Raw genomic sequence first — 27,489 nt, 5'->3', positions numbered from 1 at the left:
TTTTAGCAAGTATTGAACTCTGCACTGATATTTCCAGATAATTTTAATCTTTTGAAATTACTTATTTTAAATATTCCCCCCCCCTTTCACCTTCTGATAGAAGGTTGGAGGGTTCCTACTGTTAGATATTATCCTATTTCTTTTTAAATCTTCCTGATAGATATGGTTATATTTCTAGAAGGAAATAACACCATATATCTATCAGGAAGATTCAAATTTCATGCAACCCAGAATAAAAGAACAAATTTATGTTAATGAATCGATAGACACTACACTATTATATCATGTGATAGATTAAGTAATTTATTATTGAAATGATGCAATTTAAAGGCATTGAACCACTTCAGTGTCAAACTTAAACTATATATGACTATGTTTTGGGAACTCATTGAGTTCCCAAAACATAGTCAAGAAAGTAGCCTTAAATAGTTTGTTTGGCATTGAGGTGGTTCAATTCCTCTAAATTGTATAATTTTGATAATAAATTACTAATCTACCACATGATACAATAGTGTAGTATCTATCAATTTATTAACATAATAATGAACAATCATGTAGTCCCCCCCCCCCCCTCTTCCAAGTAATTAAAACAAATTTCACTTACTTAGGAACCGTGCTTAGTTCTTACAAAATTACATCAGTTGCTACACTATATACATGTGCATGCAAAATAGTGGTTGTAAGCTTGCACTTACCACTATTTTGTTGTAAGGGTTGTAAGCTTATAACCCAAATATATGGGTTGTAAGCTTGCACTTACAACCCATATATTTGGGTTTGTTGGTGATGATGCCATGATACATTCCTGTCTTACTGTGTGTGTATTTATAGTCAGACAATACTGTTTTATTCAAAATCATGTGGATGTCAAAACCAAATATATACATTTGCAACATTTATTATAATTTTTTTTTAAAATTATTTATTATTAGCATTAATAGAGGCATATGATGCAAGAAAGCAAGCTTATGCAGCATCAGCCAGAAAAAAGAAAAAAAATGCTCCCATTTCACCCTTCGTTCATTCCAAATACCTGTCCAGCTCAGCCTTAAATTTATTTAGGCTATCAACTTCCACAACAAAAGATGGAAGTCTGTTCCACCAATCAACTACCCGCTGGCTAAAGGTAAACTTCCGCACATCTATTCTACAACTGTCTTTCCTCAATTTGAATTTGTGCCCTTTCAGGTGATTATTCTGAGCAAGAGGAGAATCCCATCAGCATTGAACGTGCTGAAACCATTCAAAGCTTTATATACCTTCCAGGTGCCTTAAGCGGAATGTCATCATAGAGCAGACTCTTGATTTACTGGGATCGGATTAACTGGGACACTTCAAGACTCCAAAAAAAAAAAAAAAAAAAAAAAATCAACCAGAAATCATAAAATTTAAGTAATAACTAGAATAGGTATAAAAAAATATTTTACAAGTCGTAAATAAGTGACAAGAAGTGGCGTTATAAGTCGTCATTAGGAGATTAGTGTACCTATTATCTTGCAAGCCCTGCTGTCTTCACAACCGCCGCTCAAAAAAACTGACTAAATGTTTAGTTTGATTTAGTGCATCGCGTCGATTGTTGTGTTCCTTCACACCGCAAAAGGACAAATTTTGTTTCTTTAGTTGTCAGAGATGTCGGATCTTTTTTTTATAGTAATTTTTTTTTTTTTTTTTGTTTAGAAATCACAAAAATGATGGGCAAACGCAAGAGTTGTTTTCAATTAAACAAAAACTTGAAATTATTCAAAATTTTGATGTAAAACATAAATGTGCATATGTGCATTTATGTGTGTATTGGACACACGAGTAGTGCGTGGTAAGTTTTTCTTTTTTTATCTATCGCCGTACATTTAACGTAGGTTGCTGAACATTTTTAGATACAGTAAGTCCCCAACTTATGTAGATTTGGACTTATATGGCTGAAGATTTCAGTGAAGGGGACACACACATTTCACCATAATAATGTAAAAGCCCACAGAATTCTGGCTATCTGTACTATAGCAAATGCAATAAGATCGAGTTTACTACCCATTTATAATTGGTTACACTACAGACAAGCCCAATAACCCGGAAAGTGCAAATTGTTTTTGGCAGTGACCTCTAGAAATGTGCTTTAGTAAAATGTGAGCTCATGTGGGGTGATAACCTTGTGAAGTTCTTTTCAGAAAATTTAATTTTGATCGTTATCATGGTGCCGACTAAGAGAATAAGTCACAGCGGTACTAGTACATCTAACGACATAAGGAAAGCGATCAATTTGGATCAGAAAACTAAACTAATAAAAATGTATGAAAATGGTCAAACATTAACAAGTATCGCTCGGAATTCAGATTTGTCAGTGGCAACGGTGAACACAATAAATGAGAAAGACAGAATACGAGAAGTGGTGAAGCGATTGGCACTAATGAAGGTCAACTATAATAACCAAGACTATGAAATACATATCAGTTTTTACAGTACAGTAACATGCGTTTTTTCTTCCTTTTATGTTTTCTTTTCTTATGTGCCACTCCAGCTACTTCACTGCTGTCCCCAGATAAAGTTTTTAATTGAACTAATTAAAAAATATATAACTATTTTTCTTCATTCTTCGGAGGACATTATTTGGTTTTTGTAATTTTGGCATATTAGGGATATAGCAGCAATATTTTATTAGTTATTCCAGAGTTACGTAAAATTCGACTTGCGTAAGAAGTCCTGAAACATATCTCTTACGTATATCGGGGGCTTACTGTATTTTTGGATTAACCAGAAAATCGATTATCCAGGAATTTCTTTTTACCGTCCATCCCGGAAAATCAAGAGTCTACTGTATTATAGTTATTATAATATATATTAAGTATAAATATAATATATATTAAGTATAAATATAATATATTATAAATATTATAATATATATATTGTAACGAATTGTAACGAATCGGCCTGGTGTACTGGGGTCCATGATTAAGTAAAATATATACATACAATGATAATCCAGTTTAATATAATATAATAAAATATATAATAAGTAGGAGTAGCTTTCATGACTAACGAGTCTCTTTTTCAACTGATTTAAATACAACGGATAAGTGTAATGAGCTGAGAGTTCTAATGCTGAGAGTTATTTCTAATGCTGGGTAAACACTGGAGTAAAACAGCGCACGGACGTGCGTTGTTTTACTCCAGTGTTTATCCAGCATTAAAATGGTTGTCTCTAGGATGGGGTGTAGACATATGCCTTTGTGGCGGTTTATCGCCTTTGGATTGTTTAATATGTTAAGTGACTCTAGCCATAGGCGGTGGCAAGTGTCGTGAGTGGTCTACTATTTCAAAGTCACGTTTGGGATCGAGATCGTGGTTGGTGGCCCAAAAATGTTCCGCGACTGCGGACTGGTCAGTTTCGGCAAGCTGGATTGCTCTGTCATGTTCTGTAAGGTGATCTTGGAGACGTCTTGATGTTTCTCCTATGTAGCAGCTGTCACAGTCTCTACAGGTGATGCGATATACTACATTGCTGCGTAAGAGAGGTGTGACAGGGGTCTTCACACTGGAGACAAGTGAACGTAGGTTTCTGCAGGGTAACTGCACACATTTGATGTTGTAATTTCTGAGGATTTTGAGATCCGTCCTGACACGCCTGGATAATAGGGACTGTAGGCGGACAGTATACCGTCTTGGTTCGGTGGTCTTGGGTGGGATGTGAGTTCTTGTGCCTGTAATAGGCATCTGATTAGCACATGGGATGGATAACCACATTTAGTTAGGTCTGCCTTCACACGGGAAATCTCGTTACGCCTAATTGCATCAGTGCTGGAATGGCTCCAAGCCCTGGAGAATAGGGTGTGGGCAGTGCTGTTGAGATGACTGGGTGCGTGGCTGGATCTGTAGTTAGTAAATTGTCCGCACCACATAGGTTTGCAGTATACCGAAGTCTCTAGACGTGGGCCTACGCGAGGTACTAAGACATCCAGGAACGGGAGCGCGTCATTGACCTCTAACTCTATAGTAAACTGGATGAAATTAGACAGGGGGTTAAGGTATTCCAGTAGTGCTGTTTCAGAGCCACGTGGTATTACAGTAAAAATATCGTCAACATATCTGCACCATGTTGTAATAGGTGCAGGTGGGTTCAGGTGTATCTGCTACTCCAGATCTTCCATGGTGATGTTGGCTACTACGGAACTAACAGGGGCACCCATAGCAGTGCCATGTACCTGCTGGTAGACTGAATCCTCAAAGGTGAAGATGCTGCTTGATAAGCATAGGTTGAGGGCGGTGCAGATGTTATCAGTGGATAGTGATGTTCTGGATTGGAGGCTTAAGTTGTTCTCGAGGAGCCTCCTGGCACAGTGCACGGCCTGTTGGACGGGAATTGAAGTGAATAAAGAAACCACATCAAATGATGCCATGACGGTGCTGTCAGGGATTGAAAGGTCCTTAATGAGGTGGATGAATTCACTGCTATTTTTGATGGTGTGTGTGGTATTTCCTACAAGAGGTGAGAGGTACGCGATATGCTTGGATAGTTCATATGTTGGGGCACTGCAGCACGACACTATTGGTCTGAGGGGAATACCCGGTTTGTGGATCTTTGGCAATCCATAGAATTGCGGTAGTTGGCAAGCCAGTAGCATGTAGAAGATGCTGAGTTGTAGTCGAGATTTTCTTATCTTTAAACCATGTGTGGACGAGTTTATTGACATGTGTCTCTAGACGTTTCAAGACCTTAATGGGTGGATCAGACAGAGGTTCATATACGTTTGGGTCTAGTAGTAGGGCCAGGGCTTTCTCTCGGTAGGCTGATCGGTGTAATACAACGGTCCGGTGCCCTTTATCAACAGGAAGTACAACGATGGAGTTGTCTTTTCTTATAGATGATAGGGCGGCATGTTGACGATGGTTAAGGTTTGAGTAAGCTTGCTGAGTGCTGCGGAGGATTGTGACAGTCCTGAAACGGATCTCGTTGGCAGTTTCTTCAGAAAGGTTGGTAATACTGGCTTCTATACCCATAGTGAGCTGTGTCACTGGAGGTGTGGATGGTATGACGGTGAACTTCATGCCGTTGGATAAGACATTGAGCTGTTCAGTGAATAGTTGTTAGCTGCTTAGGTTCATAATATAATATATATTATATTTATAATATATTTATAATATTATAAATATTATAATATTATGTATTACAGCTCTGAGTCATACTATATAATATAAATATATTAAGTATAAATATATATTATAGTTATTATAATTAATTGATAATCTGATACTAAAAAAAATAATAAATGTTAATTACTAATATTTGGCTTGTGAGTTTTAAAAACTTGTATTATATTTTAATTTGAATTAACTTTAATCCAAATTAAATTAAACTAAACCTTCAGTTACATTTTAATTATTCTTTAATTATAACACTAGCCAACAATTTTAAACTTTTTTTTTTTTCAATAACATGAACAAAATCAACTACTTTTGACTAAATTGCATGTGCTGAAAATGAAAATGACAGTAGAAAGTTCATAGCATGTCACGTTTTAATGTTATGGCTTCATGCTCCTTTTTTTTCAAAAAAGGAAACAATTTTTATTTATCTAAATGTACTTGACTACTTTTCTTGTAAATTAATTGCTTTGAATAGAAATGAAGGCCAATAAACATTCCAAATGAATAAAAAATAACATATTTAAACTTTATAAACACCTATTTGGATTTAAGCAAGCAATTAACCCACAAAATTGAAGGAAAATTAACCCACAAAAATAGGAAATCATACTACTTACAGTTATTTTTTCCTCTTATGAGCAGATTGGTCCTCCCTTATCAGAAACCAGCAATAGTCACCCATCATTGCTGTTTTTTTTTTTTTTTTTTTTTTGGCTGATGATACATAAGCTCATATGCTTGCTTTCTTGCATCACATGCTTCTACTATTACTACCCCCCCCCCTCGTCCTTGATACCTCTGCTCCATAGTGTGGATATCTTGGTGGAATCGTTCCCCCAGTTCATCACTGACATATCCCAAGTTGTCTAGAAAGAAGTCCAGGTGCGAATGTAGGAAGTGTATCTTCGTTGACATTCAGCATCCTAACTTTTGATACTTATGCAACAAGTCTTCTTTCAACTCTTTATAGTTTTCTACTTTTTTATTCCCTAAAAAACATGCTAACAACAGCTGTGAAGGATTTCCACACAACTAATTCAGTGGCATTAAGTTTAGTTTCAAAGATTTCATCCTTTAAAAAAAGCTTAATGCGAAAGATGGGAAAAAACACCATTTCAGGTTTCACTAAAAGTGTGCATTTGATGTTGAATTTCCCGGAAATGTATTCTTCTCTGATGGGCCATTCCTTCACAATATAATGATGTTCTACTGCTTGACTATCCCATAAACACAGGAAACAACAGTACTTAGTAAAACCATGCTGTAGTCCAAGCTACAAAATGATTACTTCTAAATCACCACAGATTTTCCAACAATATAGTTTAAGGCATTTAATAGCAATGACATGCTATCATAGGTTTCTTTTATAGCCACTAAATGAGTCACTGGGACCGATTCGATATTACCATTGTTGTGTAGCAAAACTGCTTTTAAACTGTACATTTTAGAAGAATCAATGAATAATCTCTATTCTTCAGGATTGTGTTCAAACCCTAGTTCATCCATCACTCCGTTTACATCTTTGCAGACACAAAGAGAACCTTCCATTTGATAAAAACCCACAAACTTTTCATTTCGGTTTCTAAACACACAAATTCTCATGATTTTTGCCAGCAAATTCCACTGTTACAGCCTAGATCGCAACCAAATCATTAAGTTCACTTTGCTCAAAAATTAAGTGTGTGGTTTTTTCATTTTCAGGATTGTAACTAGGATAGGCAGATGTTGAGGTGGCAGGTACAGGCTCTAATGACTCTTGCTCTTCTTCCGAATAGTGATTTCTTCACAATTAGGTGGAGGAATAGGGAGTTCTGGTGTGTGTGGGATATTTTATTTTAACTCTATTTTTCCTTGAAAACCCCTTAGTGTTTGTGAGGCAGAAATAACAATCTTCGAGGTGACTTGCTGGTTCTCGCCAGATCATCGGAACGGCAAAAGGCATTTTAGAATTTTTCCCCCTTCATCCATTCAGTCAGAAATACATAGCACCATATACAACACATATGCGGTGCCCACCTTTTATCCTGATCACCCACGTGTGACAACCAAAATAAAAATAATAAGCTTCTTTCACCTTGTCTGTGATTGATTGACATTGTGACTTCACTGTAAATTGTCCACAAACATAGCAAACATTGTTTGGTGAATTAACGCATGCACAGTGTTTTCGCTCCATTTAATGAGTTTTCACAAAGAACAGATTTTTAAAACACTACAACCCACCACTAGATCTTACAAATTGAAACTAACCCCAAAAATGTACATTTAAGGGCTAAAGACAGCTTGTAAATAAGTTCTTTCACAGATGCGCATGGCCGCCAGAAATATAGTAGGAAATTAGTGCTACTGCATAAGGATTATAGCAATATAACTCAGAGCGGCCATTCCTCAGGACCATAAAACTAAAAAGAGATATTAGTATACCATTAAACAACACAGATATGTTTTTTGTTACAATAAAGTTGACCGGGAAAGGTATAGTCATACACGATTTGTTAATTTTGAAGCTGTTTTACATTTTTTTAAAACTGTTTTGCATTTTTCTAAAAAATTCTTCAGGCCTACACCTTATGCTGCTCCAGCTAAAAAAAGAAGTAAGCTAATAATAATAATAATATTAAATAAAAGAAAAAACAAAATAGACAAACTATGCATTTCCCCTCCTCCCATAGGTGACTACCAGCTGACCTTTGAATTTCTCCAAACTGTCAGCCTCAACCACCCATATAGGTAACTTATTCCAGTAATTTATAACTCATCTCCTAAAATAAAACTTCCTACAATTCAATCTAAACATCTTCCCCCGTAACTTGAATTTATGGTCCCTAGCTCTAGAATAAATTTTAACCTTGAAAATTTCATCCTCATTCATTTCACTTTTGCCTCTCAGAGCCTTAAACACCTCAATCAAATCTCCTTTAGGGTGCCTAGGTTCCAAGCTGTCCGACCCACATATTAGAAGTCTTTCCTCGTATGAACTCCCTTTAGCCGATCTCACCAGGTGAATTACCTGTCTTTGGGCTCTTTTATAGGTCCAATCTCCATGCTTGAATACAATATTTCAAGTGTGGTCTGACAATAGCCTTATATAATGGGATTATAACATCCTTAACTTTACAAGAAAATGTTTGATAAATTGTCAATAGGACACCATGGACCTTCCTTGCAACCTGTCCACAATACTTGAAGAACTTTGTGTCTGACCTCATAAATCCCAAGTCACTTTCTTCCACTACTGCTTTTGGTTCAACTCCAGCAAGTATATAAGTTATTTTGGGGTTGCTGTTCCCCAGGTGTAAGACGTTGCATTTTGGTGCAATTCAAACATAAACATAAAGCATAGCTGCCACTTTTCTGACCATCACTGAGATTCTATCTAGGTCACTCTGAAGAAGCTCTGCTTGGGGTTATCATTAACTACTCTGTTGATCTTTACATCACTGCAAATTTAGACATCATGCCCTCTATCATATCAATGATTGAGGTTATCGATGGTTCGACTTTTGATGATCCTGCTCAAATAGCTGACAAATGGAATGAGTATATTGCATCTACATTCGCACTTAGGATTTTCTGTAGGGGAGTGGAGGACAGAAGGTTATTAAACTCTAACAGGGAGTTTAATGATTTTGTAATAACTCAGAGCAAAGCGGAGGAGAAATTGTTGAAGTTAAACATAAGAAAGGCACCTGGGGTGGATGGGAGCGACCCAGTTGTATTAAAGGACTCAGCAAAGGAAGTAAGAAAACACTTAGCCATAATTACGAGAGCATCCTTGGACTCATGGGAAGTCCCCACGGACAGGAGATGTACAAATGTAATCCCAATTCACAAAGGGGGTATCAAAGGGTGACGTGTAATTACAGACCTGTTAGTTTAACTTTTGTTCCACACTTGTTAAAGAAGCATTGAAGGATCATCTAGACAAGACTGCAGTAATAATTCAGACACAGCATGGGTTTGTTATGGAAGGAAGGCTGAGGCTTATGCTGCACCAGCCAAAAAAAAAAAAATTCCCCGAGTTACCCTGAAAGAGAGAGAGAAAGAGAGTCAGAAGTAGAACGAAATCACCAAAAAAGAGAAGAATGATCATATCCAGCTGGGGACCCTGGGTTTGCCAAGCCCATACTCACCAGATGTGAGCCCTGATTGGATACTATGGATTATGAAGGAACTGGATGCAAAAAATTATTTTGATATCATTCTGGGATTTCAATAAAGCCTTTGATACTGTTGTCATTGAAAGACTGCTATACAAATTGAAGCAGTGTTCATTAAGGGGAAAGTTGCTACAATGGCTAAAGTGATATGTGAGTGGGAGAAGACAGAGTGGTAATCAATGGACGCTGTTCTTTGTGGACTCCTCCAGGGTTTGGTGTTTGGCCCACTGTTGTTTTGTATATTTATCAATGATATTGAAGGTATATCAGGCTTAATATCCAAGTTTGCAGATGATACTAATGTTGGCAGGTTGTTAATGATAGTAATGACAGTGTGCTACTGCAACAGGATATAGAAAAGTTGGGCAGATGCCTGAGAAGCGTTAACCGAAATTTCACATTGATAAATGCAAAGTACTGCATATGGGTAGAAGTAACCCCAGAGAAATGTACCAACTGTGGTACTACAGGCTGCCAGAGCAGGTCATGGGGTATTGTCAATAATATACACGAATTTTGCTGTATATCGTTGGTATGCCAAAAGCCCATGTGCTCTGGCCAATTTTTCAACTACAGGTTAGTGCATACCCCTGCCACCTGTTCAGTACTGCGTGCGCACTACTCTCTTGAGCCTGTAGTCATTCCAACTCCATGGATGCTAGGTGCAATGAAGTTTCTAAGATAACAGCTGAACTCACCAACTGTGGCTATCCCACCTATGTCTTGGACAAGTGCGACCTACAAGCCTGTGAACTTACCGCACATTCCAGGCTCCACCCCACAGCAACGAGACAATATCTACTGCTTAAATCCCATATTACCTGAGCGCTTCAGATTGCATTTCTAAGATCTTATGTGGGTATAAGATAAAGTGCCTGCAACTTCCCAGTAGAGAGGACTGTCCCCTTGTCTCAAGGGTGAAGACAGACATTCCCCCCCATTTTACGCAGTGGTGTGATATAATACATCACATGCTACGATTGTGGCAGCTGCTATGTGGGGGAAACTACCAGAAGACTCCAGGACCTTCTGGAAGTTTCACTAATCGAATAGCCCTCTCATGTTCAAATCTCTCTGAACATGAAAGGGCTATTCGATTAGCTGACTCTGAACAGTCTGCAGTTGCAGAGAATTATTGGTCGATGTAATACAACCTCAATCCCGACGTGATACTGAGGTGGTTGACCAATCACGCTACTACTATCAATGACTGTGGCTTCAGTCACTGCACATATCTGGTTGTCATAGCATTTTTAACCACAATAGAGATGTGCGGCTACACCCAATCATGGAGTCCTTAGTGTTACAAAAGCTGGCAATCAGCCCATGTACGCATCCAGTATCCACAGCCCTACTAGACTGTGGATACCTACTATCCTCGTGCACTCACTCACTTTTTACTCAACATGACCATGCTCTACCATTCCATATGTAACGTTTCATATTTTATATTTATGTATGTATTCACGTAGCTGACTAATAGATACTTAAATCTCAAAAGCTCCTAGTTACCTTTCTTCCTGTCATGCTGAATTTCTTTCTCAGGAATTTTGCTAGTAGGGAAAAGAAGGTGTTATCCCTTTGTATAAGGCAATGTTCAAGTCACACCTGAAGTACTGCATACAGGTCTGGAGACCTCATTTTAGGAAAGGTGTAGAGTTCCTTGAGTGAGTACAGAGAAGAGCTACAAGATTGGTGAGGGGAACGAAGGGGTTCTCTCACCAAGGAAGGCTTAAGTTCTGCAAATTGCGGTGTCTGGAGACTAGACACCTGCAATGTGATCTGATTGAGGTGTATAAGGCATGGGTTGAGCAGGCTCAATTCTGATGGAATTCTTCCTCTTGCTCAGATTATGAAGCTGAGGGGCATAAATTCAAATTGAGAAAAGACACTTGTAGAATAGATGCATGGAAATTTGCCTTTAGCCAGCAGGTAATTTATTGCTGGAACAAACTTCCATCTGTCGTTGTGGAAGTTGATAGCTTAAATAAATGCAAGGCGATATTGGACAAACTTTTAGAGGCAATGGGGTGTGAAATAGTTTTTTTTTTTTTTTGGCTGATGCTACATAAGCTTGCTTTCTTGCATCACATGCCTCTACTACTATACCTTGATCAATGTCATTTATGAAAATCAAAAACAACAGTGGTCTCAATACTGATCCTTGGGGAAACCCCACTTCTTACATTAACCCAATCTGAAGAATAACCATTTATCACAACCCTCTGCCTCCAACCCTGAAGCCATCTTGCTATCCATCTAAGGGTTTACCCTGTCATTCCAATGTGTTCCAGCTTATAAAGTAACTGCTCATGTGAGACTGAGTCTGCTTTGCTAAAATCTAAAAAACCAGTGTCGAAATAATTTCCTAAATCCAGCTCATAGCTAACCAGATTTTTAAACATGATTTTCCCTTTATAAAAGAATGCCGTGTATACTTCAGAATTCCATTTCTATGTAAATGATCCTGAATTCCACCCTTAATCATTGCCTCCATGATTTTACCTACTATTGAAGTAAGACTGACTGGTGATTAATTTTCAACTTCATTCTTAAAATCACCTTTATGTATTGGCAATATGTTAGCACTTTTCCAATCCAATGAAATCTCTCCTGAGTCCAGTGATGTTCTCATAATTAGCCTTATGGTTCAGTGCACTGACTTCCTGCCTCCCTTAAAATGATTGATATGCAATCAGCCCCATAGGCTCAAAAGTTTTTTTTATTAAATAATCATGGGATTATTTTCAACATCATTAATTAACATCAAATTTCAACATCATTAATTAACATCAAATTTCAACATCATTAATTAACATCAAATTTCAACATTATTAATTAACATCAAATTTCAACATCATTAATTACATATTTTCAACTTCACTCCCACAATTCCTCATTGACATAAAGGAGTTTTCTTCTGTAAATATTGATGCAAAGTAACTGTTGAGTTCAATTGCAACACTAGTTACGGTATCTAACAGTATCCCGCTCCCACTATATAAGGGTCTAATCTGATTTGTCCTTCTCTTCTTTGCTTTATATATATGAAGGATTCTTTATCCATACACTTTGCTCTCTTTCATAAGCAAAGAAAATCAACGAAGAGTTCTTTACCTATGTAAACTCTAGAAGGAAAGGGATGAATCAGATTGGTCCACTGGATATTGATGGTTCAATTGTTGATAATCCTGCTTGGGGGCTAACAAACTAAATAAGTATTTTGCATCTACATTCACACATGAGGAGTTATTAAGCGAGCGGAATGCCTGAGGTGAATTGAACTGGCAGTGAGCTAGATGATTTTGTAATAACTGAGAGGAAAGTGGAGGAGAAATTGTTGAAGATAAACATAAAAAAGGGGTTGATGGGATCTATCCAGTTATATTAAAAGAGGGAGCAAAGGAAGTAAACAAACCCGTAGCCATAATTATGAGAGCTTCTTTGGACTCAGGTGAGGTACCCATGGAGATGGGCAAATGTGACCCAAATTCACAAAGTTGGATCAAAGGGCGACACAAGTAATTATACAAGTAAGATTGGGGGGATACAAGGACTAATAGATTAACAGTAGCCACTGGCAGAGGTGAAAGTGATTCTTGCACTGCTTCTATTCGAATGAGCCGCAGCCTGGAAAATAAGATGCAGGATATTTCAGAGACTGCTGGGAATCATTGGGGTACAAGTAAACACATGGGTTGTGTTAGGGTAGCTAAGAAAAAGAACAGGTGCATGTATACTTGTGTGTACACCAATGCTAGGAGTTTAGTAAATAAATTTGATGAATTTGAGGTATTGCTCAAAACATCAAAGGCAGATATTGTGGGGATTTCAGAGACGTGGTGTCACACAGATATAAGAAATGCAGAACTGGAATTTGGGGAGTACAATGTCTACAGAAAGGATAGACAGGATAGGAAGGGAGGAGGGGTTATGCTATTAGTTAAAAAACACATAAAATCCAAGGAAGTGAAGCCAGTCGACATCGCTGGACAGTGCAGTGTCGAGTCAGTTTGGTGTGACATAAGCATTGGGAGATCAAAACTGAGAGTAGGAGTGTGCTATAGGCCTAATGACTCTGATGAGTATAATAAGAAACTGTTCGGAGAAATAGAGTGGGCCAGTAAATCAGAGAGTCTTATAATGGGGGATTTTAATTTCCCAGATATTGACTGGAATTTGGGGGCTGGTCACTCACACAGTAGCAAGGCTTTTGTGGATTTATTGGATGATTGTTTTCTACATCAGCATGTTCGGGAGGCAACTAGAGGGAGTAATACTCTTGATTTGATTATCAGTAGTGATTCTTCATGCATTAAGAATCTGCAGATAAATGAACCACTTGGTGGCAGTGATCACAGTGTGCTGAAGTGGGAGTTACTCAAAGAGGTAACTACCATTAGGGGTAAAGGGAAGGGGTATTGCTTTCGTAAAGGCGACTACAATGGACTGAGACAGTATTTAAATTCTATACAGTGGGATCAACTGATGATATTGCCAACAGCAAATTCAAAATGGGAAGCATTCAAAGAACTTATCGTGGAAGCTACTAGGCTTTACATACCAACTAAGAAATATTGTTCAAGGTTTAGGCCTAAATGGTTGTCAGATGAACTAATGAGGCATATGGCAGAGAAGAAAAATGCATGGGATACATACAAATTAACACGTGACACGGACGCCTATGATAGATACAAGTTGATCTGTAACCAAGTTACAAAGGAGGTTAGGCAGGCGAAGGCAGATTACGAGAGATCCTTGGCAAGGGATGCGAAGAGAAACAGCAAAGAGTTCTTTACTTATGTAAACTCTAGAAGGAAGGGGATGAATCAGATTGGTCCACTTGAGATCGATGGGTCAACTGTTGATGACCCTGCTCGGGTAGCTAACAAACTAAATGAATATTTTGCATCGACATTCACACATGAGGAGGTATTCAGCGAGGGGAATGCCAGGGGTGTATTCAACTCTAGCAGTAAGCTAGAGAATCTTGTAATAACTGAGAGCAAAGTGGAGGAGAAATTGTTGAAGATAAACACAAGAAAGGCACCTGGGGTAGATGGGATCTATCCAGTTATATTAAAGGAGGCAGCAAAGGAGGTAAGCAAACCCTTAGCCATAATTATGAGAGCTTCCTTGGACTCAGGGGAGGTACCCATTGACTGGAGATGTGCAAATGTGACCCCAATTCACAAAGGGGGATCAAAGGCTGACACAAGTAATTATAGACCTGTGAGTTTAACTTCTGTTCCCGGAAAATTAATGGAGGCACTGGTGAAAGAAGCACTGCAGGATCATCTAGACAAGACTTCAGTTATAGCTAGGACACAGCATGGTTTTGTTAAGGGGAAGTCTTGCCTTACCAATTTGATTGGATACTATGATGCAGTCACAAAAGAACTGGATGCAGGGAATAACTTTGATATTATATACTTGGATCTTAGAAAGGCTTTTGATACTGTTGCACATGGAAGACTGCTGCACAAATTGGAGCAGTGTGGCATTGGAGGCAAGTTGCTGCTATGGATAAAGGGGTGGTTGAGGGGGAGAAGACAGAGAGTGGTAATCAATGGACACTGCTCATCGTGGACTAATGTTATTAGTGGAGTCCCTCAGGGTTCAGTATTGGGGCCTTTATTGTTTTCTGTGTTTATAAATGATATTGATGATGGTATATCAGGCTTAATGTCCAAGTTTGCAGACGATACGAAGGTTGGCAGGGTTGTCAAGGACACTACTGACACTATGCTGCTGCAACAGGATTTGGAAAGGTTGAGCAGATGGGCTTCGAGGTGGCAAATGAAGTTTAACATTGACAAATGTAAAGTACTACATATGGGAAACAGCAACCCCAGAGCAACGTATCAACTCTGTGGTACTACACTGACAGTGGTAGAGAATGAAAGGGACCTGGGGGTGGTGGTGCAGGCAGATATGAAGTTCTCTGAGCAGTGCAGACGAGCTGCAAGAGTAGCTCATGGTGTATTGTCAATGATATATAGGAATTTTTCTAGCAGGGATAAGGAGGTGATTATTCCCTTGTATAAGGCAATGGTCAGGCCACACCTAGAGTACTGTATACAGGCCTGGAGGCCTCATTTCAGGAAGGATGTAGAGCTGCTGGAACGAGTACAGAGAAGGGCAACTAGATTGGTGAATGGGACAAAGGGGTTCTCTTACGAAGAAAGGCTTAAGTTTTGCAAATTACAGTGTCTGGAAACTAGGCACCTGCGGGGTGATCTGATAGAGGTGTACAAAGCCTTGAATGGTTTGAGCATGCTCAATGCTGATGGGATTCTTCCTCTAGCTCAGAAAAATCACCTGAGAGGGCATAAATTCAAATTGAGGAAAGACAGATGTAGGATAGATGTGCGGAAATTTGCCTTTAGCCAGCGGGTGGTTGGTGGGTGGAACAGACTTCCATCCCTTGTCGTGGAAGTTGATAGCCTAAATAAGTTTAAGGCTCAGCTGGACAGGTATTTCGAACGAACAGAGGGGTGAAGTGGAATTGGTTATTTTTATTTATTTATGTTACTTTTTTTTTTTTTTTTTTTTTTTTTTTGGCTGATGCTGCATAAGCTTGCTTTCTTGCATCAAATGCCTCTACTAATGCTAATGCTAATGCTATAGACCTGTTAGTTTCACTTCTGTTCCAGGAAAATTAATGGAGGCACTGGTTAAAGAAGCACTGCAGGATCATCTAGACAAGACTTCAGTTATAGCTTGGGCAAAGCATGGTTTTGTTAAGGGAAAGGTCTTGCCTGACCAATTTGATTGGATACTATGATGTGGTCACAAAGGAACTGGATGCAGGGAATAACTTTGATATTATATATTTGAATCTTAGAAAGGCTTTTGATACTGTTGCACATGGAACTGCTGCACAAATTGGAGCAGTGTGGCATTGGAGGCCAATTGCTACTATGGATAAAGGGATGGTTGTGGGGGAGAAGACAGAGAGTGGTAATAAATGGACACTGCTCATCGTGGACTATTGTTATTAGTGGAGTCCCTCATAGTCAGTGTTGGGTCCATTGTTGTTTTCTGTATTTATAAATGATATTGATGATGGTATATCAAGCTTAATGTCCAAGTTTGCAGACGATACAAAGGTTTTTAGGGTTGTTAAGGACACTAGTGACGCTATGCTGCTGCAACAGGATCTGGAAACATAGAGCAGATGGGCTGAGAGGTGTCAAAAGAAGTTTAACATTGACAAATGTAAAGTACTACATATGGAAAACAGTAACCCCAGAGCAATGTATCAACTCTGTGGTACTACACTGACAGTAGTAGAGAATGAAAAGGACCTGGGGGTAATTGTGTAGGCAGATATGAAGTTCTCTAAGCAGTGCAGACGGGCTGCAAGAGTAGCTCATGGTGTCTTGTCAATGATATATAGGAATTTTTCTAGCAGGGATAAGGAGGTGATTATTTCCTTGTATAAGGCAATGGCCAGGCCACACATTGAGTACTGTATACAGGTCTGGAGGCCTCATTTCTAGAAGGATGTAGAGCTGCTGGAATGAGTACAGAGTAGGGCAACAAGATTAGTGAATGGAACAAAGGGTTGCTCTTATGAGAAAGGCTTAAGTTTTGCAAATTACAGTATCTGGAGACTAGGCACCGGCGAGGTGATCTGATCTGATAGAGGTGTATAAAGCCTTGAATGGTTTGAGCATGCTCAATGCCGATGGGATTCTTCCTCATGCTCAGAATAATCATCTGAGAGGGTATAAATTCAAATTGAGGAAAGACAGGTGTAGGATAGATGTGCAGAAATTTGCATTTAGCCAGCGGGTAGTTGGTTGGTGGAACAGACTTCCATCCCTTGCTGTGGATGTTGATAGCCTAAATAAATTTAATGCTCAGCTGGACAGGTATTTCGAACAAACGGAGGGGTGAAATGGGAGTGGTTTTTTTTTTTTTTTTGGCTGATGCTGCATAAGCTTGCTTTCTTGCATCATATGCCTCTACTAATGCTAATGCAAAGTTCTCTTGTGATCTGGTCTTTATATGGAAATTTTCTTTGTTCAATGGAAACTGTTTTAAATGTAATTACCAAGGGGGAATTCAAGAAAATTGTCTTATAGGCTTCAGCATATAGTCTCTGAACCATACATCACCAGTTCAGAGCCTATATGCTGAAGTGCATGAAACACCCTTGCAGCTACGCAGACAAATGCTTTTATTAAATTATGCCGCCAAACTCAAATGGCATCCAGAACACCCCATTTGGAATGGTCTTTTCTCTCCTAAATGGGAAAACTTTTATAGAGCTTAACCATCTATAAACCCACCAACCAGGATACGTCTTCACTTACTGCAAATTGACTGGCAAATTGATCTAGGTAAGATACAATCGTCTACTGCCTCTCATACAATCCCACTGTGGATGTATCATATACCGTCATGTGAGTTTTCATTCACAGCCTGAGGAAAACACAACATATCCCAACAGAACATGCTACAAATACATACCACACTGAGAATCCAGCATGGCCAGTACACACCGATCTACACAGATGGATCTAAAACTGACAAGCATGTTGGTGCAGCAGCAGTATTTCTTAACATTACCATGTTCAAAAGCTTCCTACTGAATGTAGCAGCTATACTGCAGAACTCTGTGCTATCCACATAGCTTTAAGCTACACACTTTTAAGAACCTGATTGCACAGTGTTATATATACCGACTCCATTAGTGCTATCCAAGCTATACAACACAATACATAGAATGATAACCTCTTACTTAGACAGATCTGGAATACTCTGACTAAGTTAAACCAGAAGAAACAACAAGTTCTCTTTTGTTGGATCCGTGGTCACGCTGGAATTTCTGGAAACGAACAGGCTGACCTAGCTGGCAAAACTGCTACTGATCCTATAGACCAATCCTTCACTACACCTGCATCTGACTACAAATAAATAAAAAGAAACAATGGCAACACATCTGGCAGAGCCATGGCAACAGTAAACTACTTTGTATAAAAAAAATCTTAAAACCATGGAGATCTAGTATACGTGAGAACTGACATGAAGAAGTTGTGTTTACCCGATTACGGATAGGCCAGTGCATCTGACACATCTTTATTTGCTTGCAGCCACTGACCCACCACTATATACAAACTGCAACACTCAGCTCACTGTCCAACATGTACTTATTGCTTGTCCCAAATACAATAGTGACCGACAAGCTATGTTTACCTCTTTTTTCAGGATAAACATTTCTTTCAGTATTGCTGATCTCCTGGCAGAGATACCCCAGAGATGGCCAAATTTTTTTCATTTCTTAAACAGATACAACTGTGCAACACAGTGTGAATTTCAACAACATTCATATACATAAATTATGTATTTAACATCACTATGGTTAGGCACTATGGCCTTGCTGTTCTTGCGCCATAAAGCCCTTAAACAAACATCCATGATCTTTATCTTGTATTGTCTTGTAGTCTCTTGATTACAAACTTGTCTATTGTAAAAATAATTTTGTTAAGTGAAGTATTAATAAATGAACAGTTAGTTAATATATTAAATTTGACTCTGAAATATTATGTAGTAAAATTTTAATCAGAATAAAATTTAAGAAAATGAGAACAAAAAATCTTCCCTGCTTCCTTGCAAATAGATCCAAACACATGGGTGTTTGGGTCTATTTTCATGAAGTGTCTGCTTTCATATAGGTTTGTTAATGTCACTGTTACCAAAAACATTATTATTCTGAGAAATAATCAGGTATCAAGTTATTTTTTAGGAGGGTTAATTTGTTTCTTTCTCAATTAGTTTACTGGATTTAACAGGAGAATACATCAACCAATCAAATACATCAACCTTGTATGCATCAACCAATCCATGCTTGCACTGGTAATTCTTGCTGCTTGGATTCTTTCTTTTTTGATTCCAGACATAATTTCTTCATGTGTATTGTGTTAGCAAATGATCTTGAACTATATGACCAAAAGTATTGACACCCTACACAAATATTGTCCTGTGCCCCTCACCTCCAAACATTCTTGTGTTCTCCGACTTACTAATATGAGGGGTGGACATTTAATTCACGAACTGGTGCGAAATCTTTTCTTAATTGTCATAATTTGAATCTTCTCTGGATTTCTCCTTCTCGAAATACTCTCCCTTGAACTTTACACACTTTTGCCACTGTCATAATGATGCATTAAATGCTTCTTGCAAGCCGTTTTTTGAAAGACCACAAAGTACTTCCATTGTGGCTCTGCAAGCATTGTTGTGCCAGATGAGAAACGCTTGCCTTTCAGCTTCAGACGTGGAAACAGGAAGAAATCACACAGAGCTAAGTCTGGTTAATAAGGAGGATGCGGCAGAACCTTGGCACCTATGGCAGTAATCACTGCCTGCACCATATTAGCTGCATGGGGCTTAGCATTGTTTTGATGGAAAAACCATTTCACACCGGAAAGTTTGGTTACACCGGAATATGGCCATCCTATCAAGATGCTCATTACCATACACTTCATTCATCTCTTTAACTGTTTCCAATACATGTAAGCTCCTGACACAATAAAGAGTCACATATTGCTATGCAATCTGTATGTCTGACATGATAATTGCTTCAAAACGATCGTCAGTAGCACTTGGCAAAAAAACTCTCCATGCAACACTAGCTTGACAAGTACTGGCATACGCACACAGTCTGCTGAGTAGCAATCACAGCGAGCACCTGTAGCGGGTGTTATGGAAAGTTCGCATAGTAAACAAAATCATGCATTAGGCCTTGAATTAAATGATCACACCTTCTATAAAACTCAAGGGCCTGCCTGCCTGCGCAGCAGTACATTAGAAGCTGTACTACTTCAACATTATTACATTAGAAGATTTAGGTTTGAATATGGGTAATGGATTAGGACCTACAGGCTTTCAGTATGGGTTGATGATTGGATGTCATATCAGCATCCTTTCTGTGCACAACTGCGACTTGTCTTAACCTCCAAAAATGGAATATGCTTGATGAACAATTTTTCATAGATGACAAGTGTGAAGCACTTGTCATCTATGAAAAAAATCATGGAACAGGTCCAAGAGGACATAGAAACATCCATGAATGTGCCCACTATCTGTAGGGAGCTGCATAGCTCTTTGGTATCATGCACAACTGTAAGCACAATACCACTGAGCTATGCAGTACATAAGCCCAATATCATGGTCGTCAATACAAAGTGGCCTCTAGAACAGTGGCAGAAGGTTCTCTGGAGTGACATGTTACTACACTGTTTCATTCTGATATATGTTTGGATTGGAGATTGCCTGGATAGTGCTTACTGCCAGACACTATCATCTGACTGAAGTTTGGTGGAGGTAATGCCTAAAACCATGAATTCCGTAATCTACTTGGATGTTCTGAATAATTATACACTGTGTCAATATTAATATGACAACGTGCTGTGTCATCAGATCCCATCCCGAATCTCAATTTCATTGAACACTTGTGGGACAAACTTGAGTGATAATTAGGCTGTAGTCAAAAATGGCATTTTTCTAATCTTTCTCTAATGTTCTGCTTTCAAGAGGAATGGAGGTTATTGGCCAACATCTGCTGGAAGTTGTTAAGCCCTCCTCTGACATAGGCCAATGTTATCCTTATTATATGTCATGGTTTTGAATTAAAAGCTCTTTTTATAATTGCCTATGTATGTTTGGTCATAGTGCATTGTTATATTGAATTTTTTTTCCTTCAATTTTGCAATGTAATAATGAGTCTTATGTGAGCTGCTATTCCAAAAAAATTGCTTAATAGTTATTCATTTATTTTAACTACATGGGAAAAGAAGATTAAATTATATTTCTATTACTTTTATTTCTTTCTATAGGCAATGATAGATATGCAGCTTCAGTCTAACATAAATTTTAAGCTTTTGGACACAATGACAGAATTTGGGAACTTGGTTGTTATGTTCACTAAAGCAATTGCTGAAGCTCCCTATAAGTATGTTATTGTTAAATTGTTTTATATAAATTTTAAGCACAACCTTTTAAAAATGTATACTTTGTTGGTTTTACACATTTTGCTATGTTATTACTGTGTGTGTGTGTGTGTGTGTCCAACCATATTTTGTATGGTTCTATAGGTCCTAAGTCAGTTGTTATTATACGTATTAGACTTGCATTATTTGTGTTTACTGAATAAGTGCACGGTGAACCATAGTGCAGTCACATTTCATATCATCATCATCAGCCATTTTCAATCCACTGCAGGATGAAGGCCTCTCCAGCAACTTTCCAGTTCCTTCTGTTTTGTGCAATGGCCATCCATTTACTACTCACAAACTCATGAATTTCATCTATCCAACTCCGTTGTTGTCTTCCAGGTTTTCTCTTAGCTCCTCTTGGGTACCATTCTGTTATTTTCTTTGTCCATCTGTCATCATGTCTTCGAGCTATGTGTCCTGCCCAAGACCATTTTAGTTCTTTAGTTTTGATAAGAATGTCCTTTACTTGAGTTTGCTGCCTAATCCATGTGCTTCTCTTCTTATCTAACAGTCTGATTCCCAATATAATTCATTCAATTCTTCGCTGTGTAGTTCTCAGCTTCTCTTCCATTCTTTTGGTGAGTGCCCAAGTTTCACTTCCATGTCATAGGAAGTATACATTTGTTCATTATTTTACGTTTCAGACAAACTGGGATATTGCTCTTCAGTATGTGACTATATTTCCTGAATGCTATTCATCCAAAATTTATTCTTCTCTTGACTTCCATCCATTTATCATTATTACAGCTAATGACTTGTCCCAGATAAGTATATGACTCCACCCTTTCAATTACTGCTCCTTCAATCATTATATCCCTTTTTGTGGTATACTTGTTTATCATTACTTTTGTTTTAGCCATATTCATCTTTAGTCCAAAATTCTTCCTAACTCTGCATAACTGATTAAGGTTCTCCTCTAATTCATGGCTTATGATCACAAAGTCATCTGCAAATCGTAAATGGTTTAGGTATTCTCCATTCACATTGACTCCTTTCTGCAACCAGTCTAATCTTCTGAAAGCTTCCTCAAGGGCAGCAGTAAACAACTTCGGAGATAGTGTCTCCTTGTCGAACTCCTTTCTCAATTTTAAATTTATTACTGTCTTTGTCTAGTCTAATAAAGGAGGTAGCATTCTCATATATTTTCTTCAAAATCATAATATATGAGGTATCTATCCCTTGTCTTTCCAGTGCCCGAAACATTGCCTTATGCTGTATGGAGTCAAATTCCTTTTCATAATCCACAAATGCCAGGCATAATGGTGTTTTATATTCATTTGCCTTCTCCATTAGCTGTGACATTACGTGAAGTGATCCATAGTTGAGAATCCTGTCCTAAAGCCAGCTTGTTGTTTCGGTTGATTCTCATCAAGTATTCTTTCTAATCTGTTAGTAATGACCCTTGTGAACAACTTTTAGATGTGGGATAACAAGCTAATTGGTCTATAATTTCCAATTTCTGATTTATCTCCTTTCTTATGCAGCAAAACTATAATTGCATTATTCCACTCCTTAGGTGCCACACCTTTTCTAATGTATTTTGTGAAGAGTCTTGCCAGTTTCATATTTCATATAGATTTACCCTAATCTGGTTCTAACATCAGGATAAATCCAAATTAGCATATGTATTGTTATATGTATTAGACTTGCATTATTGCTTACCGAATACAGGGCTGGCACTAACTGTGGTGCCCGAGGCAAAACCTTGTAAAGGCACCTAATTCATATTGTATTGTAACATGCATATATATGCAGTAGCACATCTAGCAACACCTATTTTAAGTGCCACCTGTGGCAAGTGCCTCACTTGTGCACCACATATAAGATAAAAGCATTAAAATACAATAAGATAAAAGTGTTAAAATATAATATAATAAAAGTGTGAAAAGGATCATCATGAAGCTCATGCAAGAATTAAGAGGTCTGGTCCCTCCTCCTCCTCTGATATGCTTCAGTCATACACATGGCTTGGGAACACAAAACATGAACCACCATAGAAAATATCAGAGGAGGAGGGACCAGACCTCTTAATTCTTGCATGAGCCTGGATTTGTTCATGATGATCCTTTTCGCACTTTTATATTTTAACACTTTTATTATATTATATTTTAACACTTTTATCTTATTGTATTTTAATGCTTTTATCTTATTTTATCTCTGTTTTATCTTATGTATATATAATTTATTTATTTTAATAAATTTATTTTAACCAGTTAGTTGGTTGCCACAAGAAACTTGGATGATATGCAACCCGACGCACAAGGCCTGTTTTCTAATGTTCGTTTAATGTATGGTCTTACTGTGTCTGTTTGCAGAAATTTTGTCTGAAGCCCGTAATAGAGAACATTTACACTTTGCACATCAGTGTAAAGCCCATCGTATTATTTTCAGGGGTTTTAGATTCAAGGAACCGTGCTTCTATGACTTTATGAGGTGTGCCTGCTTTGGCTTTGGTTTGAAAACGTTGGGAATCTGGGTTGGTAGTGTTCATCAAGAATTGAAAAGGATCATCATGAACAAATCCAGGCTCGTGCAAGAATTAAGAGGTTTGGTCCCTCCTCCTATATTTTCATGTTTTGTGTTCCCAAGGCATGCGTGTGACAAGCGTATCGTGTACGCCTTGTCACACGCGTGCTTTATTACACGAAGCATATACTGCTAGGAACACACAAAATAGAGATAACCCGCAGTTTGTTTGAACTTGAGTAGCAAACAATTATCTAAGGGGCGACATGATCTCTTGACCCTCAGCATGAAGTTTGCGATCCTTCCTTGTAAACCTCCCATTACACATTTGGCTATGGGTGTGGAAGCATCTCTTGACAAGCTATCTGAAGAGACTGCTAACTTAATTCACTTTAAAACAGTTTCAATTTTGTAACACATCCGGCCTATCACTAATAACCCCAGACCATGTCAACGGGAAGCTCTTTCTTCTTTGTGCAAAGACAGCACTATTGTAATCTTGCCTGCAGATAAGGGGCACACACTGTTTTCCTGGACAAGTCAGAGTATATTCGTAAAGCCCTCGCTCTATCACAGGATCGGTAGGTATATGAAACTGTGCAATACTCCGTATCAAGGCTGAAGAGGAGAAAGTTGACGTCATGATAATACAAGAGCCATACTCACACATGAAGATAGTCAGGGGATACCCCCTGACCTACAAGATAGTACAATTAGAGGACGACACCCCATGAGCCGCAGTCGCGGTCAGAAATCCAGATATTACCGTGACCAAAATAACACAGCTTTGCACTGCCTGGGCTGCATGTGCCCACCTCACCACATCCTCTGGGGGCATTTTATATTATTGCCCTCTAGTGTAGCCCAGGCGAAGACATCACCTTCGCCACAAGCTACCTCAAACTGGCTGCTGACACCCTTCCCAACGCTAAAATTATAGTCGGTGCGGATGTGAACTGCCAGTCACCAATGTGGCATAGTCACAAGCCAGACAGACATGGCACCAGAAATGGAACTAGATTGGAAGAGTTTCTTGCAAATTCAACGTTGACAGTGTTAAACCAACCAAACAATTTGCCCACATTCGGTAATACACTGTGGGAGGCCACCGTAGATGCCTCTTTGGCTTCAAGGAACATCGCTAATAATACTACCGACTGGTCCGGCCAAGAGGCCTGGACAATGTCCAATCATCGAGCCATTACGTTCCAACTTAACAGATCACTGACTAGGATACCTCAGCTAGACAAACCACTCACAGATATGCCATTTCCAAAGCAAATTGGGAACTCTTCCAAACTACCTTAAAAACCAGCATACAACAGAAACAGAGGGAGCTTGAGCGCCTCAAAGATCCAGATCACCTCCAAAGCAAGATAACAGAGATCATAATGCATACAAGCAACATCACTATTAAAAAGAAAAATCCAACCCCTGGGGCTGTGCCCTCGTGGAACTTAGAACTGCAGCGACTTCGGAAAGAAGCACAAACCAGAAGAAAGACCTTTCAGCGGGCCAGGTGCTCCTGGCTGATGGTGGAGGTCGAAGTACTCCGACAACGCTACAAAGAAGCAAGGAATACTTATACAGCCCAAATCAGAAGCTGTAAACAGCAATCTTGGCAACGCCTGGTCTCCACTACGGGAAACAAGAACCCCGGGGGAATTGTCTACAAACTGACCACGAATAAACTCCCCACGAGGGGAAGTTATTGTCGCCACCGTATTGATCCAAGGAGGTGTGTTCTGTTCTGCAGTGGATGAATCTGTAGAAAGCTCTTTGAAATGTTTAAAAAGTGTTCATTCTCAGCCAACATTGTTTAGTTTTTTAAAGAAAGAAATCATTGCAAAGCTTGTAGCTGTAGATGGATTTCCTATCAGTGCCATATGTAAAAGTGAATTTATTCAGCAAGTATTCAGTGAAAAAAGGAGAGCTGGCAGCACCTCATGCATGATTGCCTGCTCTATGACGACCTCCACAGTGCATTCATCACCAAAATACAGTATCTACCATACGGCCAGGAGCACTACATCTTGGACACCAGGGAGGAATATCAGGCTTTCTCCAACTATGCACTGGTCCTGTTCACAAGACGGAGAGCTCTTATCGCAGCAAACCACAACCAACCACTGACACAATAAGGAAATGAACAAACCTTGAAGACAATCGCCCCACAGAAGATGCCTGGAACCCAGTGGCCTCCGATGATCAAGGCACTAAACCCTGAAGTGGATCTAAAGTCAAATCAAAAGTAAAGACAGTTACGCAAATACCACATGGATGGGAAATGACACAAGAAAGACCCCACAAACGCCGACAAGCAAAACTGGACGGGAACCATCCCATGAACGATCACGCTTCGGTCCAATCTCTGCTGGGAACGGACTAGGATCACCAGCAGCTCCGCTGCCAAATCCTATATGGCAATCTGAATGGGGTATCCTAACCCTATTCATCTTTAATTCCCTATCCCCGGCAGGAGGGAGAGGAGACATGCTCTGTTTCCTTCCTTCCCTGCCGACCCATCCCTTCGCCTGGTGAGGCATGGGCCTGCCTCACTGACCATCTGGGGTCGCTTTCTCTATCGTCCCCATACTTCTGCTTTTCACCCCCCAATCTTCAGCCTCCCCCCACTCTACCTGTATACCCTATCCATGGCAGGGGGAGAACTTTTCTTCATCTCCCCCACCTGCCATCCAAACTTCCCTCTGGTGTGGCATGGGCATGCCACACTTCCTAGCAGGGCTCATCTCTTCTATCAACCCCTTACTTCTACTTGTACTCCCCCCCCAGTCTTCAGCCTCCCCTCACTCCCACTATTATCTTTCATCTCGTGTATAGCCCACACGTCTAAATTTAATAACAACAAAATTTTGCCTGACCTATTAGGCATTTCAACACATCCCTAGCATTCAACCCCAACCAGCGATTTCCTAACAGCAATCTCATTAAGAATTAACGTCAAACGCGTGGATTTTTTTTTTAGGTCCTAGCCACTGAAATCCCAGGAAACTAGGTGGCAGGATCTGCCAGAGCAACTTGTCGTGATTCTGAACACACCCGGCAAGCCTCCACGTGTCGAGGTATGGGCAACGTCGGGCCCCACTAGGGACCTAGCGGCCAATAAGCCAGACAAACATTGGGCACAACACATCACACTGCACAGACATGGCCTACACACTTTCAAGTCTCTGGCTTGACAGTGTACTGTCCTCGATACAGCGAACACACCCGGAGATGGGAGAAATCCAAAGTGCCGTCTGACACGAACATACTTTATACCTTATATACTCCCCTGTGAAAGTATTGGAGAAGCTGGAATCTAAAGTTAATAAACTTGTGCATTCTTGGTTTTTAGCGAATGAGATTATCAAGAACGTCCACTGGAAGCTTCATGCAAGCGACCCCCGCAGTTTTATGGACTTCCAAAGGTCCATTAACCTGATATTCCTTTACGTCCCATTGTTTCTTGTTGTCATACACCTACATATGAACTTTCTAAACATGCTGCAAGTTATTAGCACCTCTTTTTGCGAAAACTGTTTACACTAGTATTCATTTTCTGCATATTATTAAATATTTTACTATTTCTGAGAGTGAGATTATGGTCTCCTTTGATGTGGTTTCTCTGTTCACTCCTGTTCCTGTACAAGAGGCCAGTGCAAGATGTCTTTTGAGCAGGGATACCACATTGGGAGACAGAACCTCGCTCTCTGCAAATC

General features: G+C 39.2%; 1 protein-coding gene across 1 annotated transcript in view; it reads left to right on the top strand.

Annotated features, from left to right (window-relative positions):
• mms4 (Methyl methanesulfonate sensitivity 4) overlaps positions 1-27,489 on the top strand; it is a 219,978-nt gene that overhangs the window by 140,482 nt on the left and 52,007 nt on the right. The window contains exon 9 of the mRNA XM_090371307.1: positions 21,143-21,258. Within this exon, the coding sequence (XP_090227433.1) occupies positions 21,143-21,258 (116 nt within the window). The remainder of the gene's footprint in view (positions 1-21,142; positions 21,259-27,489) is intronic.

This window comes from Mastigoproctus giganteus, chromosome 4 (assembly GCF_048544385.1).
Source record: "Mastigoproctus giganteus isolate SK-2022 chromosome 4, ASM4854438v1, whole genome shotgun sequence".
In the NCBI taxonomy this organism is placed as follows: Eukaryota; Metazoa; Arthropoda; class Arachnida; order Uropygi; family Thelyphonidae; genus Mastigoproctus; species Mastigoproctus giganteus.
Note: the sequence above shows the minus strand (reverse complement) of the source record. Positions and strands in the feature narration are given on the sequence as shown.